This window comes from Bufo bufo, chromosome 9, assembly GCF_905171765.1.
Source record: "Bufo bufo chromosome 9, aBufBuf1.1, whole genome shotgun sequence".
Taxonomy (NCBI): Eukaryota; Metazoa; Chordata; class Amphibia; order Anura; family Bufonidae; genus Bufo; species Bufo bufo.
Genome location: NC_053397.1, coordinates 173,256,857 through 173,274,282, shown reverse-complemented (window position 1 = coordinate 173,274,282; position 17,426 = coordinate 173,256,857). Strand labels below are relative to the sequence as shown.

Sequence of the window (17,426 nt, the reverse complement as noted above, 5' to 3'; positions counted from 1 at the left end):
GCGTTGTTGTTTTTCAGTATTGAGGTCCGGCAGAGGATCTCAATACCGGGAAAAAAAAGTTTCCATTTAGTCCTAATGCATTCTGAATGGAAAGAGATCCGTTCAAGATTCATCAGGATGTCTTCTGTTCCGTCAGCATTCCGTTTTGTGACCAGACTCAAAACCGCTGCAAACTGCGGTTTTGTGTCTGGTCATAAAAATGAAAAAAAAAATAAAAACATTATCTGTCGCTAAAAACAATAGAACCTAAACGAACAGATCTGTCACCCATTGACTTTCAAAGTATTTCGTGACAGATATTTTTTTTTTTCCGTTTTGATTTCACATAACCACATCGTAACAGAATGGATGCATCCTGACATGGAAAATCAAAACGGATCGGTTTAATTTCGGTATTGAGATCATCTGCCAGATCTCAATACCGGAATTAACAACACAAGTGTGAAAGTAGCCTTAGACGGGCAGATCATTGGGAATGGGAATGAGCATTTATAGGATCGTTCGCCCCCAATAATCTACCCAACAATCGAGCAGTGTGAACCCGCCTTACAGGATGAAGCATCTACATGTGTTCAGTCATTGGGATTGTGTTTTGCACGTCATGGGGCAGTGGGGATTTACAAAGGCCATTGTGCCAAAACTGTGGCTTGTAAGGCACCAAAAAAACTGGTGCAGACGGTATGCCTCATTTATTATCTGTTTTAGACATTTTATGTGCCCTGTTAAGCACTTTTTAAATGTCATGAAAAGGGGGTGCAACTTTTGTTGAGTCTGAAAATGCCTCTAAATGTAAAGTAAACTACCCATGAAGTGGTTAAAAAAGAAGAAAGAGTCTAGTTTTCACCAAGATGTGCCAAATCTATCAAACAGACTCCTCTGTGATATTTTCATTGCCTCTTCAGCCTCCCTCCTCTAGGTTTATTTAGTCACTGTACTTTCACATAGTTTAATTACATTTATTAGGGAATGGTGTAATTAGCAAATTTCTAAATCACTTCATTTAAAAAAATCGTTCAGGAAAAAAAAGCTGTAAAGTCATGTCCAGTAGGGATCTCACTTCCACCCGTTGTTAGGCTAGATCTGTCCCTAGTAACAGACGGTTCACAGGAAATGGGTGTGTGTCAAAGCCAGATGAGATCCTTAGCCTGAGATTTTACACAGATTTTGAAGAGCAGAGAAGCTACTGTAAGTCTGATCTCCCTCTCCTTATCAGCTTTTTGAGCTTTCTAGAAGAAACCAAATATATTAGAAAGTAAAAGAAATGAGGTCACTGTATACAGTACTGCCACATAAGGGAGACCCACTGCTTGTGAGAGATATGCATCTAGCTGTGCAGCTGAAACAGAGCATAATATGGCAGTGAAAGACAATAGGGAAGCCCAAAAAAGACACATGTCTTCACAGTTATAATTAGACAATAAAGCACAGCCATTATGTAAACATTTTCTGAAAACTCAGGTATGTTTTTATCGCATTATTAATAAGTTCTGCACCATCATTCAGAAACCTGGTTTTGTGATTTCTGATATGAGTGGATATACACAGAGCTGTCATGTGTATGGCTGACTCAGAAAATAGCACCCTAAGCTCACACTGTTTAAATATTTTATTCTAGATTTATCAAGATGCTGAGTCCAAGCAAGTTCTTATGGAGTGGATGAAAGAGCGTCAAGAATTAAGGTAAATGGTTTATATTGATATTGTGAAGTATTGCGTGATGCAGTTCTGTTCATTTCTAGCTCTAAACTGAGACATAGATTGGTATCATTAAAGTTTGTACAGGAATTATCTGCCATTGTTGGGTGCCACCCTTCAAACTCCCCCAGTACAAACAGGTCAGGTAAAATCCAAGTAGGATCCTGTTATTTTGCTGGTTCATGGCACCACATGGCCCGAAAAACAGGGCAAAAATGCTAAGACTAGTTTTACACTAGCATTGTAAGTTCCGGCAGCATTTTTTGTCTGGCCAAATCCCGTCATATTTTCCAGGGAGCGGCCGGCTCTCCGCAGGACCCTCTCCTAGTCAATAGGGCCGGCGGGCATTGCATTAACATCCAGCAATTACTGATCCAAAGAGGGCCGGCAGGCTGTTCTCTGCCGAAACAGCCTGCCAGAACTCAAGTGTTCCGGAAAGACCTTTAAAAATGTGAAAAAGATAAATACCGGATCCGTTTTTTCCAGATGACAACCGGAGAGACGGATCCGGTATTGCAATGCATTTGTGAGACGTCTACAAATGGTGTCCGTTTGCATACAGATTTCCACTTCCGGTGACGGAACTGCCTGCTGGAATCCAACACCGCAATTGTGAAAGTACCCTCAGACATATTCTTATAACTACCCAAAAGTCAAACAGAGAGGGGATATGTGAGGCTCATCACGGGCAGATATCCCTCTTACATTTAATGGCCCCCTTACACTGGCTGATACAAGCAATTATCAAGAACGAACCATTTGTTCCCCATTATTGCCTGCTCATCAGAAGAGGTAAGACCTGCACTTACATGCAGCAATCATCTGCTCTGTATGGGGACTAGCGATAACTACAGTACTCTAATCCCTGTAGAGAATCACTGCTTTTGTGAAGCCCAGAAATAATGATTTAGGTGACCACTGCAGCTATGGATTCACCCAGTGAACCTGATAATTGGTGGCAACTACACAGCAAAACTATTGGGAATGACCACTTCTAGGAATGCTTCTTTTTGATAATTGCCTCAACCATTGGACCGTGTAAAGCGGCTTTTAGGGACCCAAGTGCATTAAGACACGTGGCAGTGTTTGTTCTGCCTGGAGTTCTTAAGGTATGAGCAATTGCCATCTTATCTTATACTGTAAATTACCACCATTTCTTAAAGAATCACATAACACATAGGTGCCACTACTCAGATAACAAGGTTTGATTTTAAACATTTGGAGATACAAAAATATAAAATATTATAATACAGTTTACACAATGAGCCCACCACAAAACATTTTCTCTTCCATGATTTTAAATTATCTGTACTTGCAGGTCTGTTACGAAGAACCTATTTAATCCCCAGTTTGGTAGCATTTTTAGAACTTACCACAACCCAACATACTTCTCCAGAAGACTGATCAGATTCTCAGACATCTACATGGCTTCCATCAGTTGCCTATTAAATTATGATATCAACTTCACGTTTTATCCACGACGTACCCCACTGCAGCATGAGGCACCATTATGGATGGATCAGCTTTGCAGTGGCTGCATGAAGACTCCTTTTCCTGGATGAGATGGTTCATATCCGATAATAGTCTCTAAGAATTTACCAGCTATAACAGGTATGAAGAATGATGTATGATCCTCTAGTAGACACTTAGTAGATACTAAATAGTGGGGAATGTATCATTCCCACCATCAATAAAGTGTAACTGTCATGTTTCCATCAAAAAAATCTGTTTTAGTATGTTACTGAAGCTGCATCATTATGCAAAAAGCAATCTTTAGTTTCTTCAAAAACCACAATTTTCCTTTGGTTTTTCCCTTGGCTACGGCTGTTTTAACCCCTACAATATGAGAATCTTCTCAAGATGGCTCCTTTGCCAGTTCTCTGAGGCTAAAACTGCCTTCCCTCACTTCACATACACACTTGCTTTAGCCAGCAGCTTTCTGCCAGCCAATCAGATTAGATTACCGAGAGACACGCCTCCTCACTCTGAAGCCTAATGCAGGCATGCAGTGTGAAGGCCCGCCCCTCCGTCTTCTGTTTACACAATAGGGAAGACAGACAAGCCTTAACAATGGTCTTTTAAGGGACATTAATGAAAGTTAATTACAGATCTTTTGAAGACAACTCAAGTGTAGCCTAGCTCTAATAAACTAGCAAAATATGACAGTTACACTTTAAAGTTCACTACAACAACATTTTATCGCATGTAGCCGGCCCAGCACATCTTCATTTAACACAGTTTTATGGTGTAAATAAAGACAGAATTCAGTGGCAGCTCAGAGCTGTCAGATGGAAGATGTGCCTAATATATGACAAGGCTTGCTCCTTCTCATAAATGAAGTGCTTTCTCCAGCAGCGCAGGGGATATCATAGACTGGTGTAGTGTTTACAGCTTACAGGTGAAACTCGAAAAATTAGAATATTGTGCAAAGTTCCTTTATTTCAGTAATGTAACTTAAAAGGTGAAACTAATATATGAGATAGACCCATTACATGCAAAGCGAGATATTTTAAGCTTTTATTTGTTATAATTTGGATGATTATGTCTTACAGCTTATGAAAACCCCAAAGTCACAATTTCAGGTACCCTTTGCTCAGGGGGTATGGATTAATTAGCTGACTAGAGTGTGACACTTTGAGCCTAGAATATTGAACTTTTTCACAATATTCTAATTTTAATTAGCATTACTGAAATAAATAAACTTTTGCACGATATTCTAATTTTTCGAGTTTCACCTGTAGTCGTTTTATGAACCTCCTCCTATATTACTGCATCTGACAGGATACAAGGGTAGTCCTACTAATAGAATTCATAGAATTGCCAGTTAGCCTTGATGATCCGATTGTAGCGCAGGATGTACTTTTAGTAATATTTTCCTTTTCTTTTCAAGGAGTTTGCAAGAACCATCAATCAAATCCAGAGTGTTCCATAACTTATTACAGATCTATCAAGGAAGTCATGCTGCCCAAGAGTGGCTTGTCGCACACAGACCCTGGCTTTAAAGGGCTTCTGTCACTCCACTAAACTCTTTTTTTTTTTTTTTGTCTCCTTAAAATTCTTATGCTGAGATTTCTCAATATATAGGGCTATTACTCAGTTTGGTTCAGTAGTTATATAAAAAAACTGACTTTTATAATATGCAAATTACCTCTCTAGCAGCAGGTAGGGCGGCTACCTGCTGCTAGCAGCCGCATCCTCCATTCATAATGACGCCCCCTCCTCATGTTGATTGACAGGGCCAGCGAATGCGCTCCTCCTCTGACTGGCCCTGTCTACGTTTTAAATCTCGCGCCGGTCTTCAGTTGGCGCAGGCGCACTGAGTGGAGGATGCTCGCTGGGCCGCTCCATCCTCAGTGCGCCTGCGTCGGGTGTACATGTGACGTCATCGGTGCAGGCGCACTGAGGATGGAGCGGCCGAGCGAGCGTCCTCCACTCAGTGCGCCTGCGCCAACTGAAGACCGGCGCGAGATTTAAAACGCAGACAGGGCCAGTCAGAGGAGAAATCGCAGCATAAGGATTTTAAGGAGACAAAAAAAAAATATGCGTTTAGTGGAGTGACAGAAGCCCTTTAAGGTCAGGTTCACGTGTAGTGGTGATAAGAGGAACTGCACCACCACTATAACTAGAAAGTGTATTAATCAATGTAGTTTTGCTTCTGCAATGGACAGCTGTAGATTCTTCCTATGGAAGCCTCTGTAGGACTTGTTCCTATTTTTGCTTTCGGGGGACACTGCGATTGCTTGCGAAAAATTCTATCATGCTTTAGAAATCGCACCACACGTCTCAAAACTGCAATAAAGCCAAGACATGTTAGTGCAGCCTAGCACACGTGTCTGTCCTGGACTTTCTAAAAATTAAAATATGATGTGTGATTGCAAATTATGGCACATCAAATAGATGTGAGCACAGAAAACCCATTGATTATAGGTTCCTAGCACAAAATTAGTAAATTGTATGGAAGATTTATTCTGTATGGTGCACAACATTTTTTGGCCTGAAGACCATGTTGGACTGCATCACTGAAAGGGCCCCAATAATATTAGCCCTATGGTGGATTTACATGGGACGATTCTGCAGCCGATTGTCGGGAAGGAAGCTTTCCTTCCTGACAGTCGGCTGCTCACTCATTTAAAGAGACTGCTGCATTTACGTGTAGCAATCTCCTTCACTTGCAATAGCGATCCCTCGTCCCCATGGTTTCTGAGCAGCAGATTGCGGTTTAGACCACATGATTTGCTCCTCAGAAACTATGATCAGTGGTGTCTGCATGAACGACAGGATCACCCAATGAATGAGTGTTTCGCTAGTTCATACGGTAATCGGTGGCACATTTACAGGGGCAGATTGTCGGAAATGAATGTTCGCAGGAGCGGTCATTCCCGATAATCTAAACGATTATTGGCTCGTGTAAAAACAGCTTTAGGCTAATTTCACATCTGCGTTTTTAATTCAGGCTTTGAGATTGCATTTAATACATCCTGATGGCTCAGTGCTTGCAGCGGTTTTGTGTCTGGCCCCAAAATGCAACTGAACTGATGCATCCTGACAATGAATGGGGACAAAAATGAACCATTTAATTCAGGTTTTGAGATCCTCTGCCAGATCTCAAAACCTGAATTAAAAACTCAAATCTGAAATTAGCCTCTGTAGTTCCCCTGGCAGCAGATCCACTTGTCACTTAATCTACAAACTTTGGCTACGGTCCTGACTGCTGATTTACCAAATCATTTTAAGGATAAGTAGCGGTTATACTTCGGCCATATAATTCTTATAGTTCTGTTTTTAGTGCTGCATACATCAACAGACGTGGATATTATTTGTTATCACTGTAGCAAAGTGTTCAAGAACCGCTGCTGATCAAATTGTATGTGTCTGTGCGGTTATGGAGGAGGCAGCTATTTCTCCTGCCTACTGCTTTTTCTGTCCATGAGGCTTACAGTCTACCAGGCCACATAAGGCAACTGCATAGAATGTATTCAAGGTAAACAAAGGTATCTCACTATATAATGTAGTTCATCTTATAATGTTTGCAGTATGTGAAGTCAAAGAGGGATGGCTGAGAGGTTTCAGGTATTGTTTTAGGTGGGATTGGCCAACTATCTAATGTATATGGAAATGTCCTAACCTTTCCATGAGATGTTGGGTAAGAAGAATCAGGCTGTTGGGCTTCAGCATGTACGATCCTATTCTTCTCAGGGGCTATAATCAACAACCAGAGGTGTCTGACAATGGCTTACTCCCCTCTCCCTATTAAACACATGCATGCTCAGCCAAGCTGAGGGTGCATGTATGTGGATAGGTAAAGGGGCAGTTTGGTAGAAAGCTGTCAACTGAGTAAGCATTTTGCTGACAGCTATATAAAGTGTGTGACCAGCCTTTGTATAAGTGGCCTAAACAAAGCACAGTACAGAAGATGGTTGGGCAGCACAGTGGCTCAGTGGTTTGCCTTGCAGTACCATTTTCAGAACTCTCATAGGAGTAAATAGCATATCCTCGGACAACCCCTTTAAAGTCGTTCATCCTATGTAGCTAGTGAGCGGGGCACCTAGGATGTGGGAATTGCTCCCTGTAAACTGGGTAAAACAGCAGGAAATAAACACTGCTGGATAGTGCCAAATAATTAGCCATACTTAGCTAGGTTACGTTATGAATTTATGGTAACATCCATGGGGTCTTGTAGGGCAGAGAAGAAGTAAAAGGGGTTATCCAAATGTACGGCACGTGATCCCAGAAGTGCCCACAAACAATTTGGACCGGAGAGAGCAGTTCTGACCCTGTAAGGAAAATCTCAGCACTACAGGAATTCACAAGCTTTATTGCAGGCACAGCAGTTTGCAGTAAAGGTCCATCTGGCTGTTACTAATTGGGGGTGTGCATAGTCTTACACTAGCAGCGCTGGTGGGACCTTAAGGGTCCGGCTACACCACGTGACATTTGTATTGCACTGTAATACAGGTGAAACTCGAAAAATTAGAATATCGTGCAAAAGTTCATTTATTTTAGGAATGCAACTTAAAATTAGAATATTGTGAAAAGGTTCAATATTCTAGGCTCAAAGTGTCACACTCTAGTCAGCTAATTAATCCATACCCCCTGAGCAAAGGGCACCTGAGATTGTGACTTTGGGGTTTCATAAACTGTAAACCATAATCATCCAAATTATAACAAATAAAGGCTTGAAATATCTCTCTTTGCATGTAATGAGTCTCTCATATATTAGTTTCACCTTTAAAGTTGCATTACTGAAATAAAGGAACTTTGCACGATATTCAAATTTTTCGAGTTTACCTGTAAGCTGTAAACACTACACTGCGATTGCGTTCCGATGTTCAGTTTTTATTGTGTGGGTGCAATGCGTTTAGCACGCGCGTGATAAAAAACTGACTGTGGTACCCAGACCCGAACCCGGACTTCTTCACTGAAGCTCGGGTTTGGGTTAGGTGTTCTGTATATTTTATTATTTTCCCTTATAACATGGTTATAAGGGAAAATAATAGCATTCTTAATACAGAATGTTTACTAAAATGTGGCTTTAGGCGTTAAAAAATAAAAAATATTAACTCATCTCATCCTGTTGTTCGCGCAGCCGGCATCATCCTCTTTCAGGACCTGCCAAAGGACCTTTGATGTAATCGCGCTCACCCCTAAAGCCACATTTTAGTAAGCATTCTGTATTAAGAATGTTATTATTTTCCCTAATAATCATGTTATAAGGGAAAATAATACAGTAAATTGACTTTTATCAATTTACTTATAACCATGCTTGAAAATCGCACCGCAAACCTAGCAACCATGCTTGAAAATCGCACCGCATCCGCACTTGCTTGCGGATGCTTGCTATTTTCACGCAGACCCATTTATTTCTATGGGGCCTACGTTGCTTGAAAAAACGCAGAATATAGAACATGCTGCAATTTTCATGCAACGCACAAGTGATGCGTGAGAATCACCGCTCATCTGAACAGCCCTATTGTAGTGAATGGGTCCGGATTCAGTGCGGGTGCAATGCGTTCACCTCACGCATTGCACCCGCATGGAATTCTCGCCCGTGTGAAAAGGGCCGAACAGTAATCAGTAAAAGAAAACTAAGAAATCAGAGACTACTTCTCTGATGGTATGTGGCTTATTCTGGCCATAGACATGAAATAGCCGTCAGTCATTTGTCTCCCCCATATACTTTATATACACTTTTGGATCAAGTGACGAGAATGTTCACATCAGTAGGGAGAAAGGGGATAAGCCGTTGCTAGGCATATATTACTGAGTTTATATCCAGGTGGAACAAAGGATTTAGCATATTTTAAGGGGCTGACCCTTTTCTCCACGAAACCTGTAGAATATGGCATGTGATGGAACAAGCCAGAGATGATGTATAAAACAGATCTGGAATATGGCAGTGTGCATGAGTCCTTAGCCTTAGAATACTGGTACGCACAACCACCTGTCTTATAATATGCCATATAGACAGGACAACCTACAGATTGCCAGGCATCTTAGCCGCTCTGGCCTGGCACAGCCTCATGCTGGGGCGACACTGTTGGGCATCGGATTGTGATGGCTTAACAGCTTCTTTCCAGAATGAGGCAAACACAATAGAATGAGCACGAACCTGTAGATTTCTTGCACTATGTAGAAAACATGTCCAGGTGGATTTAGACTGCCAGATTTTCGGGCAGATTATTGCGTACAATTGTTCCTGTGAACGCTCGTTCCTGATAATCTGCCCATCTAAATGTTCCTCTGATCACCCAGCCATCGGGTGATCCTGGCGTGCAGGCACATCAATCATCATTTCTGGGCAGCAGATCCAGTGGCGTTGCTAGGGCTGGTGTCACCCGTTGCGGTAGAAAATGGTGCCAGCCCCCTTTCCCCCCGAAGCAATAATTTTTTAGCCATATAACAAAAAATATGTTGAAAGAAAGTTAATGCTTTTAAAAAAAATAACGTTTATTTTAAATTCAACCTTTACTGAACAAATAACATTTTTACAACACAAAATTTAGCAGGAAAAAAATTATAAATAATTAAATAACAGAAAATTCAACCGGAACAAATACAAGTGCACTTAAAAAACATCTTAATCAATTCATAACTTTGCTTTCCTGACCTTCAAAGCTGCAAAACTGTTAATTACTTAATCGAAATCAATGGTATGCACTAATTCGCTTTCAACTGACAACAGTGCAAGATCGGAAAGCCTACACACTCCCATTGTAGATCGCAGATAATGTTTGATAAGTTTAAGCTTTTAAAAAGCTCCTCTCGCACGAAGCCACAGATACGCAGATTGTGAGAAATAATTTCAGACATAGTGAAAGGCCTGGGAGAGATTCAATAAAATCCCATTCAGCTATGAAGGTCAAAACTTGTAAAGCTGCCCAATCTGTGACTTCTTCTAGGTCCAACTTTGCTGCTGTTAGGTGTCTTCTCAACCTTTGTATCTCCAGTAACAGCTCACTCTCGGATACATCATGTGTCAGTTTTGGAATGGACACCGTTAATTCTCCTTCAGTGGCAGATATGAGACTCTTTGCTTGAACAGCTTCAAACAGGCCTGCTACTTCCATGATGGCTCCTAATCTGGTCTGGAGTTCCATATGAAAACGATCAATGCACTCAAGCATCGACCTCTTATTTTCTTCTTGGAGATTTGTGCTTCCAGCATCTCTTGCCAGTTCCCCCTGCCATCCTCTTCTTGAACCTGGCTCTTCTCTCTACTGCAATTCCATATTCATCAGCTTTTAAAAGTGCCTGCTGAATTGCATTTCCGACTAGGTGTCTCCTCACACAGAAAAAGTCTTAGTGTCTCAAGATTTGTCACCACTGTATCGAGACTTCTTAAGCCCTTAGTCTGCAGGTACTGCTGTGCATCATCAACTTCCCTCAGAACATCAGACCAGAAGTTCAGGTAGCATAGAAAAGTAGTCACAGACAGCAGGTAGAAGACCTTGTGCTGCTCATCTTGTGTCCATATTTTCACAAGGTTCACAAAGAGCTTCAAGTGCCGACACAAACATGTCAAATTTTTCTTTTACTGGCTTAACTGCAGCATAATGAGCACTCCAGCATGTTGTGGATAGTCTTTTTACTGACACTCCAGCATGGTCAATTAACACATCCCATCGATGGGTGGAAGCAGCAAAAAAAGAAAACATTGTCTGCAGAGTTGCAAAAAAGGTCACGCAAGATGCATTTTCAGCAAAAGAGTGCTGACCACCAAGTTAAGGGAATGGTCCACACATCCATTAAAAATAGCCTTCCTGTTTTTCTCCTTCAGAATGGATTGTACACCTCCATGGATTCCAGCCATAGTAGCAGCATTATCATAACCCTGAGAGCGGCACATCATTATGTCTAGTCCATCACTTTCTAGTTTTTTAAGAATGTCAGAACTGAGGTCATCAGCTTTTTTCCCCTTTTAAAGGGAAAAATCCTAAACAAAACTTATTTTACCTCAACTTTCCTGTTGGTGATGTGTACCTATCTGATCACTTCAGACATCTGATCAGTATGCAATACATCAGGTGTGCTGTCAAACATGATGCCAAAGTACTTTGCAAACTTTATGTCTGTTACAATCTTCTCCTTCACATGATTTGCCAGGACACTTATAAACTCATTCTGAGTTTGTGGAGAAAGATAGGAGACAGACACGTTAACTTTACAGGTGTGCTGCTTTAACCTAATTAGGTGTTCCTTCAGTACTGGATCATACTTGGAAAGCATCTCAAGAAAGTTCCCTTTATTTAGAGTATAACTGTCGTATTTTTTTTTTTTTTTTGGAGTATTGGATTGTGGTGATTAATATCTCCTTGGTGGCCCTTTTTCAACTTTTCACTGTGTATTCAATTACCCCTTAATTCCACATTTTTGTTCCCTGTACTGCCTATTTTTACCTGTGCTTAAAATAGGGTTGCTAGGCATGGTCTGTCTATCTGTTGAAGGACGGAGCACGCAGCATGCAGGCTCACATTACTGACAGCCAGGGACTGTAAGTAAATGATTAAAGCCAGGTCCTCCCCAGCAGCTGATAACAGTGCCTGGGCTGTGTGCACTTCTCCCTGTCCCTGCGCTTGGCAGACGCTCCCTCACTCAGCAGAGCTGGAGAATGCAGAGTTGAAGCAGTGCACAACAGGGAAGGGAGATCTGCCATCTGCTCAGTGTATAAATGAAAGCAACATGTGGTAAGAGGACCCCTTTGTGCTGCAGGAGATTAACCCTTTAGGGGGAGGGCTCTGGTTACTGACACTTTTGGGGGGCTATTGTTACTGGCTAGTGAGGGCAGGCGGGATTAGCCTCAGGGTGAGGGCAGTGGCAGCCATCTTAACTGAATAGTGAGATTGCAGTTTTATGCAGACTGGTTGCTAAGGGCTGAATCTTATTAAATATGGGGTAAGTCAGTCTAATAGTAACTGATTCTGGAATATCATGTTATTAGTAACTACATATATGAAAATTGAAATTAGGGTCTAAATGTGACAGTTATCCTTTAAAGAAGACTCCTCTTCCTTGTGGCCACGAAATGCCAGATTCTGCTTGGCAAGAAACAATGTGATATCCAACAATCTGTGCAAAATGTCCCTCCACTTTTTCTTCTCAGTCTCCATCCTAGAAATAGTTTGGGCATCAATGGTTTAATGCAGCCTCAGTCCTGCTGCCAAAGTTTTCCACTTTTCCAGACAGTATAAGTGCTCTTCGGATGTCTCATGATTATATACTTTTGGGCTCAGTTTCCACCACTTCTGAAACCCAGTGACAAATTTTGGGTGTTGTATCTGTAGTACAGATGGCAAAGAGTCGGCAACAAAAGCAATATAAATTCCCACTGACAGGTGAGTAAACCATCCATGTCCTCAGAATTTTCTCTCCGTTTGGCATGACCTTGTAAAACCACACTTTTGAAAGTTGAAGCACTTCTCCCTTTGCTGCAGCTTTTGCATCGGGCCTTTCTGTGACACTAAAAGGACCATCTTGGTTCTGGAAAGAAGCTCTTTCTCTTTTCACAATTTCTACCCGAAAATTATCTGGAACCGGTATCTCCCAGAAGGACAGATCAGATAAAATTTGCTAATCTTTCTCCTTAACTGCACTCATGTCTTTCATAGTATCAGGACTATGGCTTGAGTCACTTTCAGCACTCTCTTCTGCTTCAGATTCTGTAATTTCCATTCCTTGCTCTTCTGCTTGAAATTCTTCTATTTCCCCTTCTTGCTCTTCTTCAGATTCTGCCATTTCCACTTCTTGCTCCTCTGCAGAAAGCTTTCTAGCAAAAGCATCAGAAGAATCAGCTTGATAAATTGGCGCAGTGTCTTGTGATGAACCCTGGCTATCATCTGGTCTTTTGACATACTTGAGCATGGATCCAGCAAGGGTTTTGATTGATTAAATTTTTGCCTCTTTTGTTCTCCTTTGCTGGTATCCACTTGGCCTCTTTGACTTATGCACTCCATGTGGCATGGTGGAATATTCCCTTAGCAATTCAGACTTTGCTTTCTGAAACCCAATTGAAAAAAAAAGACAACAGAATGAAAACATCATTTCATTTCTTGTGCTTCTCATATGTTTCTAACGGTATGGATAAACCATATAATACCGTCCCTTGATTTAACTTTGTGGCATCAGCATGCAATTTTTGTTGTGGTAAAACTGGAAAGGTCATTGTATATATCTTTTTCTTTTGATTGAGTGACTAAAATAATAGATGGCGGAGGTGCAGTAGACATCACTTATCTAGACTTTAGTAAGGCTTTTGATACTGTCCCACATAGAAGGCTTATCAATAAACTGCAGTCTTTGTGCGTGGACTCCCATATTGTTGAGTGGATTAGGCAGTGGCTGAGGGACAGACAACAGAGGTTTGTAGTCAATGGAGAACATTCAAAGCAAGGTCTTTACCAGTGGGGACCTCAGAGATCTGTACTGGGACCTATTCTGGGGGGGTGTTGCTGATGGATGATGGGGGTGCTACTGCTGTAGGGGGCATCCGTTAGCTCAGCAGACCCCCTCCCCCCCACCCAAATCTTAGAGCCCCAGCACCCCATTTCCCCCTGCTGGCAGCAGCTCACCTAGATCAGGTGCAGCCCACTTTCGCTGGCTGGCTGACCGAGACACACCAAATGCTATTCAATTTCTTCTGGTGACCGCTTCTTCGTGTGGTCATCGTGTTCTGATCTGTGGGAGTTTGGATCATAAACAGACCGCTGACATGGGGGGCCTAAGCAGACAGATCGCCGACGGGGGGTGGAGGGTAGTTGGGGGTGCTAGCAGACAGATCGCCGACAGAGGGGGGGGGGGGTGTGCTAGCAGTCAGATCTTTTACCGGGTGGAGGTGCTTACTATTTTTTTTACAATGTGCAGATAGTATTGTACCCCTCCATCCACCCTCCCTCCCCCCACTTCAAGTAATACTGTATATATAATATAGCTTACAGTGAATTACTGTAAATACTTACAGTTCTGAAGACTCCAGCAGGCTCAAGATCAGTGCTCTGGGCAGCTGGACTCAGGCATGGAAGTAGGCACCACTCTGCAGTTCAGGAAGGAGACCTATAAGACGCACCTAGGTTTTAGAGAGGGACAATAAGAAAAAAAATATTTTTCATTACACCTTAGGTCAGACCCCCAATGTTAATCAGACCTCAGCTGTCATCCCCAATCAGACCCCCAATGTTAATAAGACCTCAAATCAGACCGCCAATCAGACCTCAGCTCAGACCCCAATGTAAATGACCCCCAATCAGACCTCAGATAAGAGCCCCATGCCTCTCATCACCCCCATAATCAGCCCTTATGCCTCTCATCCCCCTTTATCAGCCCTTATGCCTCTCAGCCCCCATTATGTCATTGCCTCGCCGAGTCAGCCCAATTTATGCCTCAGCCCCCCCTTCATTATGCCTCTCAGCTCAATGTATGCCTTAGCCCCCCCCATAGTATGCCTCGATTGCCCCCAGCAGCCTCAGATAAAAAAAATAAAACGCTTACCTCTCCTGCTCCTGGATGCAAAATGGAAGCGCTGATTAGTATTTTCAGCGTTAAAGGGGAATCAGCCGGGGGGAAGGGGGGCACCCGGGAGCACGGAGGTGACAGGCTTGATTAGGGTGTGCCCAGCAGCCCAACCCTGTGCGCGCGCCTATGCACTCACCCCATCAGACTGGTGTCACCCGGTGTGGGCTGCACCCCCCTTGCAACGCCACTGAGCAGATCGTACTGTCTAAACCACAATCTGCTGCCCAGAAACTGATTCTGTATGGGGACGAGGGATCACAATAGCTATTACTCGTCCTCATACTGTAAAGATTGCTGCATGTAAATGGGCGATCTCCTTCACTGAACGAGCAGGCGACTGTCCTTCCTGACAATCGGCTGTTACATCGTTCAGTTTAAACCTGCCTTAAGATATAACTTCCACATTATGGAGTGCTGAGTGAATGTGGAGAACTGTCTTTATCTTCTCTTTTTCCAAAACGCAAAGGAAACTGGGTGAATGCAGAGAACTGTATTTTGTAACGAGCAACATATTTTAGGTGAAGTGCAATAATGAACTTATTGTAAAGTGATGTTACCGTCATTGGTGTGCAGCCTGTACTGCACTTGTTACCCATAGCCATCAGTCAGAGCTCAGCTTTGATTTCTTAAATTGCTCTGGGCTTCTGTCATTTTTGCTAATGAGGCCTACTGGTTTTTGTGATTGTTCAGTCCAGTATATGTCAGAAAATGTTTGTGTATATAATATGAATGACATCTAGTAATAAAATGAAAATGCATTTGTCTCTCGATACCTCCATATACCGTAACAAATCACACGTGACATGCAATATTGCTGCAATTCTCTTTATATAAATATAGATTCCATAAGTCAGAGCACACACCACTTACAAAAATGATTAAAAAAAAGTCAATTTAAATCAGTGACTAGCAAAGATGAAAGATAAGTCCATTTTCACACATTGAGCAGAGAAATGTTAAAAGCACACCACAAGCAAACTGCTAAGTTTGGGGGGCGTCCCCCTTCATCAGGCATGCATGATTCCAGTCCAATGTGATTATATAGTGAAACCTGTTCAGAACAATCACAAATGTGGCTCATAACTCAACCACTGGAAATCACATAGGACCGTATTCACACGGTGCACATACAGTGCATGTTAGAAAATGCATCTTATAGAATAAACAACAGCACAGATTGATATTCTGCTAAATATACCCAATGCACTGATCATAGCACAGACATGAAATAAAGAAAGTTATAAAAGTCACTAAAATTACAACTCTCATTGCCACCATTAGGAGCTAATGTATTGGGAGCAACGGAGCAAGGCGCAGCCTTAGCATAGTGCTGTGTGACTTGGGGGGAAGTTAAGGCAGTTGAGGGTTAAGGTTAATGTTGGGGGAGGGGCATGGTCATGTATTCCCGGGCAGTATATGAGGTGGATTAGGGGCAGAGTTTTGCAGACGGTGCTCGTGGGGAAGAAGGAGAAAGTTTTCCCTTGTGTCTGGTCGAGCACTGTGAGTGAAATGGTGTCCTTGGAGGATTTATTAGGGGCAGTGAAGGCGGCGGCTGAGAGGCATGGTGCTGACTGGTTGCAGCAGAGTCTGCAGGCTGTTTTGGCGGGTCCGGTTCCAACACCGGCCGCCCCTGTTGTGAGGCCCAGGGCTAGGGCTAGGAGGTCTGCGCCCCCTGAGGCCTGAGGCTACCCCACGGGTGCAGCGGCGCTTAAGGAGCCCCAGGGCGGTGTCCTGTGCCCTGCCGCCGCAGCGGGAGGAATCCTGGTCGGCGCAGGGCACCAGCGGGAGAGGAACGGGTATCCCCCGTTGCCCTGTCCTATTCACAGCGTGGGGGGAGCTATGGCGGAGCGGCGCCTCCCCTGGAGGCCTTGTCGGAGGGGGAGCGAGCCAGAAGACGTCCCTTACCTGTGGAGCGGGCGGAGAGTCGGCCGAAGATGGTGGTGGAGGCCTGGTTCGTGGACTGGCTTTAGCGGCGGAGCGGGTAGCGCCGCGGCCCCTGTCGCAGGGCCGGCGGCGTTCTTCAGCAAGACGGCAGGGGAGCGGGCGGCGCACAGCAGTGACACCGGTGGCTGTTCCTGGTACTACAGGCGGGTCGGCGCAGGAGGACGCTGTGGCTGTGGGGGCTAGATCCGGAGGCGCTGCAGCGCAGGACGACTGCAGGGAGGAGCCTATTTGTGTGGCGGCTGCCGGTTCTCCAGCCGGTGAGCCTGGAAGGAGCCGGGTGGCGTCAGTTGCCAGGGGCAACGAGGGGCAGCGGCCACCTAGCGGTGGGCCTGGACGGCTGGCGGATGTGGAAGTGGAGGACGGCGAAGTCAGTCAAGACGACTGAGAAGCGGACGACAGGCAAATGGACGAGGATCGTGCCGGTCCGGCGTCGCTGAGCGGACCATCATTGGAAGGAGCATCTAGACGGACCGCGGCTGCTGGGCGGATACCTAAGGGCCGGTCAGGTGAGGGACCTTCGGGTCAGCAACGGGCTACTGTTGAGCAAGTGGTGGGGGGTGGTGTTTTGCAGGGCCAGGGGTCTGCGGGGTTGGCACAGGAGTTGCTGGCGGGGATGGTTTCGCTTTTGTCTAGATTGGGGTCGGGTGTTCGGGAGTCGCCAACGGCGGTATGGGCTCCGGTAGCGTCAGGCTGTGTGGGGGGTCAGTCTGGCGGGGCCGGCTTGAGTAGCGCTGGGGCGGATGTGGTGGTTCCGGTGGCTGGGGAAGTGTCGGTCGGTGTGG

General features: G+C 44.0%; 1 protein-coding gene and 1 long non-coding RNA gene across 2 annotated transcripts in view; both read left to right on the top strand.

The window, feature by feature from the left end:
• Nucleotides 1-4,697, top strand: part of NT5DC2 (5'-nucleotidase domain containing 2) — a 59,839-nt gene extending 55,142 nt beyond the window's left edge. The window contains 4 exon segments of the mRNA XM_040407046.1: nt 1,616-1,680; nt 3,014-3,245; nt 3,247-3,306; nt 4,586-4,697. Coding sequence (XP_040262980.1) covers nt 1,616-1,680; nt 3,014-3,245; nt 3,247-3,276 — 327 coding nt within the window. The 3' untranslated portion in view covers nt 3,277-3,306; nt 4,586-4,697.
• A 570-nt stretch (nt 4,698-5,267) lies between these two features.
• On the top strand, nt 5,268-16,467 carry LOC120978735. Its single transcript, XR_005774172.1, has 3 exons — nt 5,268-5,891; nt 7,459-7,460; nt 16,457-16,467. It is a non-coding gene; the product is annotated as an uncharacterized LOC120978735 (long non-coding RNA).
• Nucleotides 16,468-17,426: the final 959 nt, after the last annotated feature.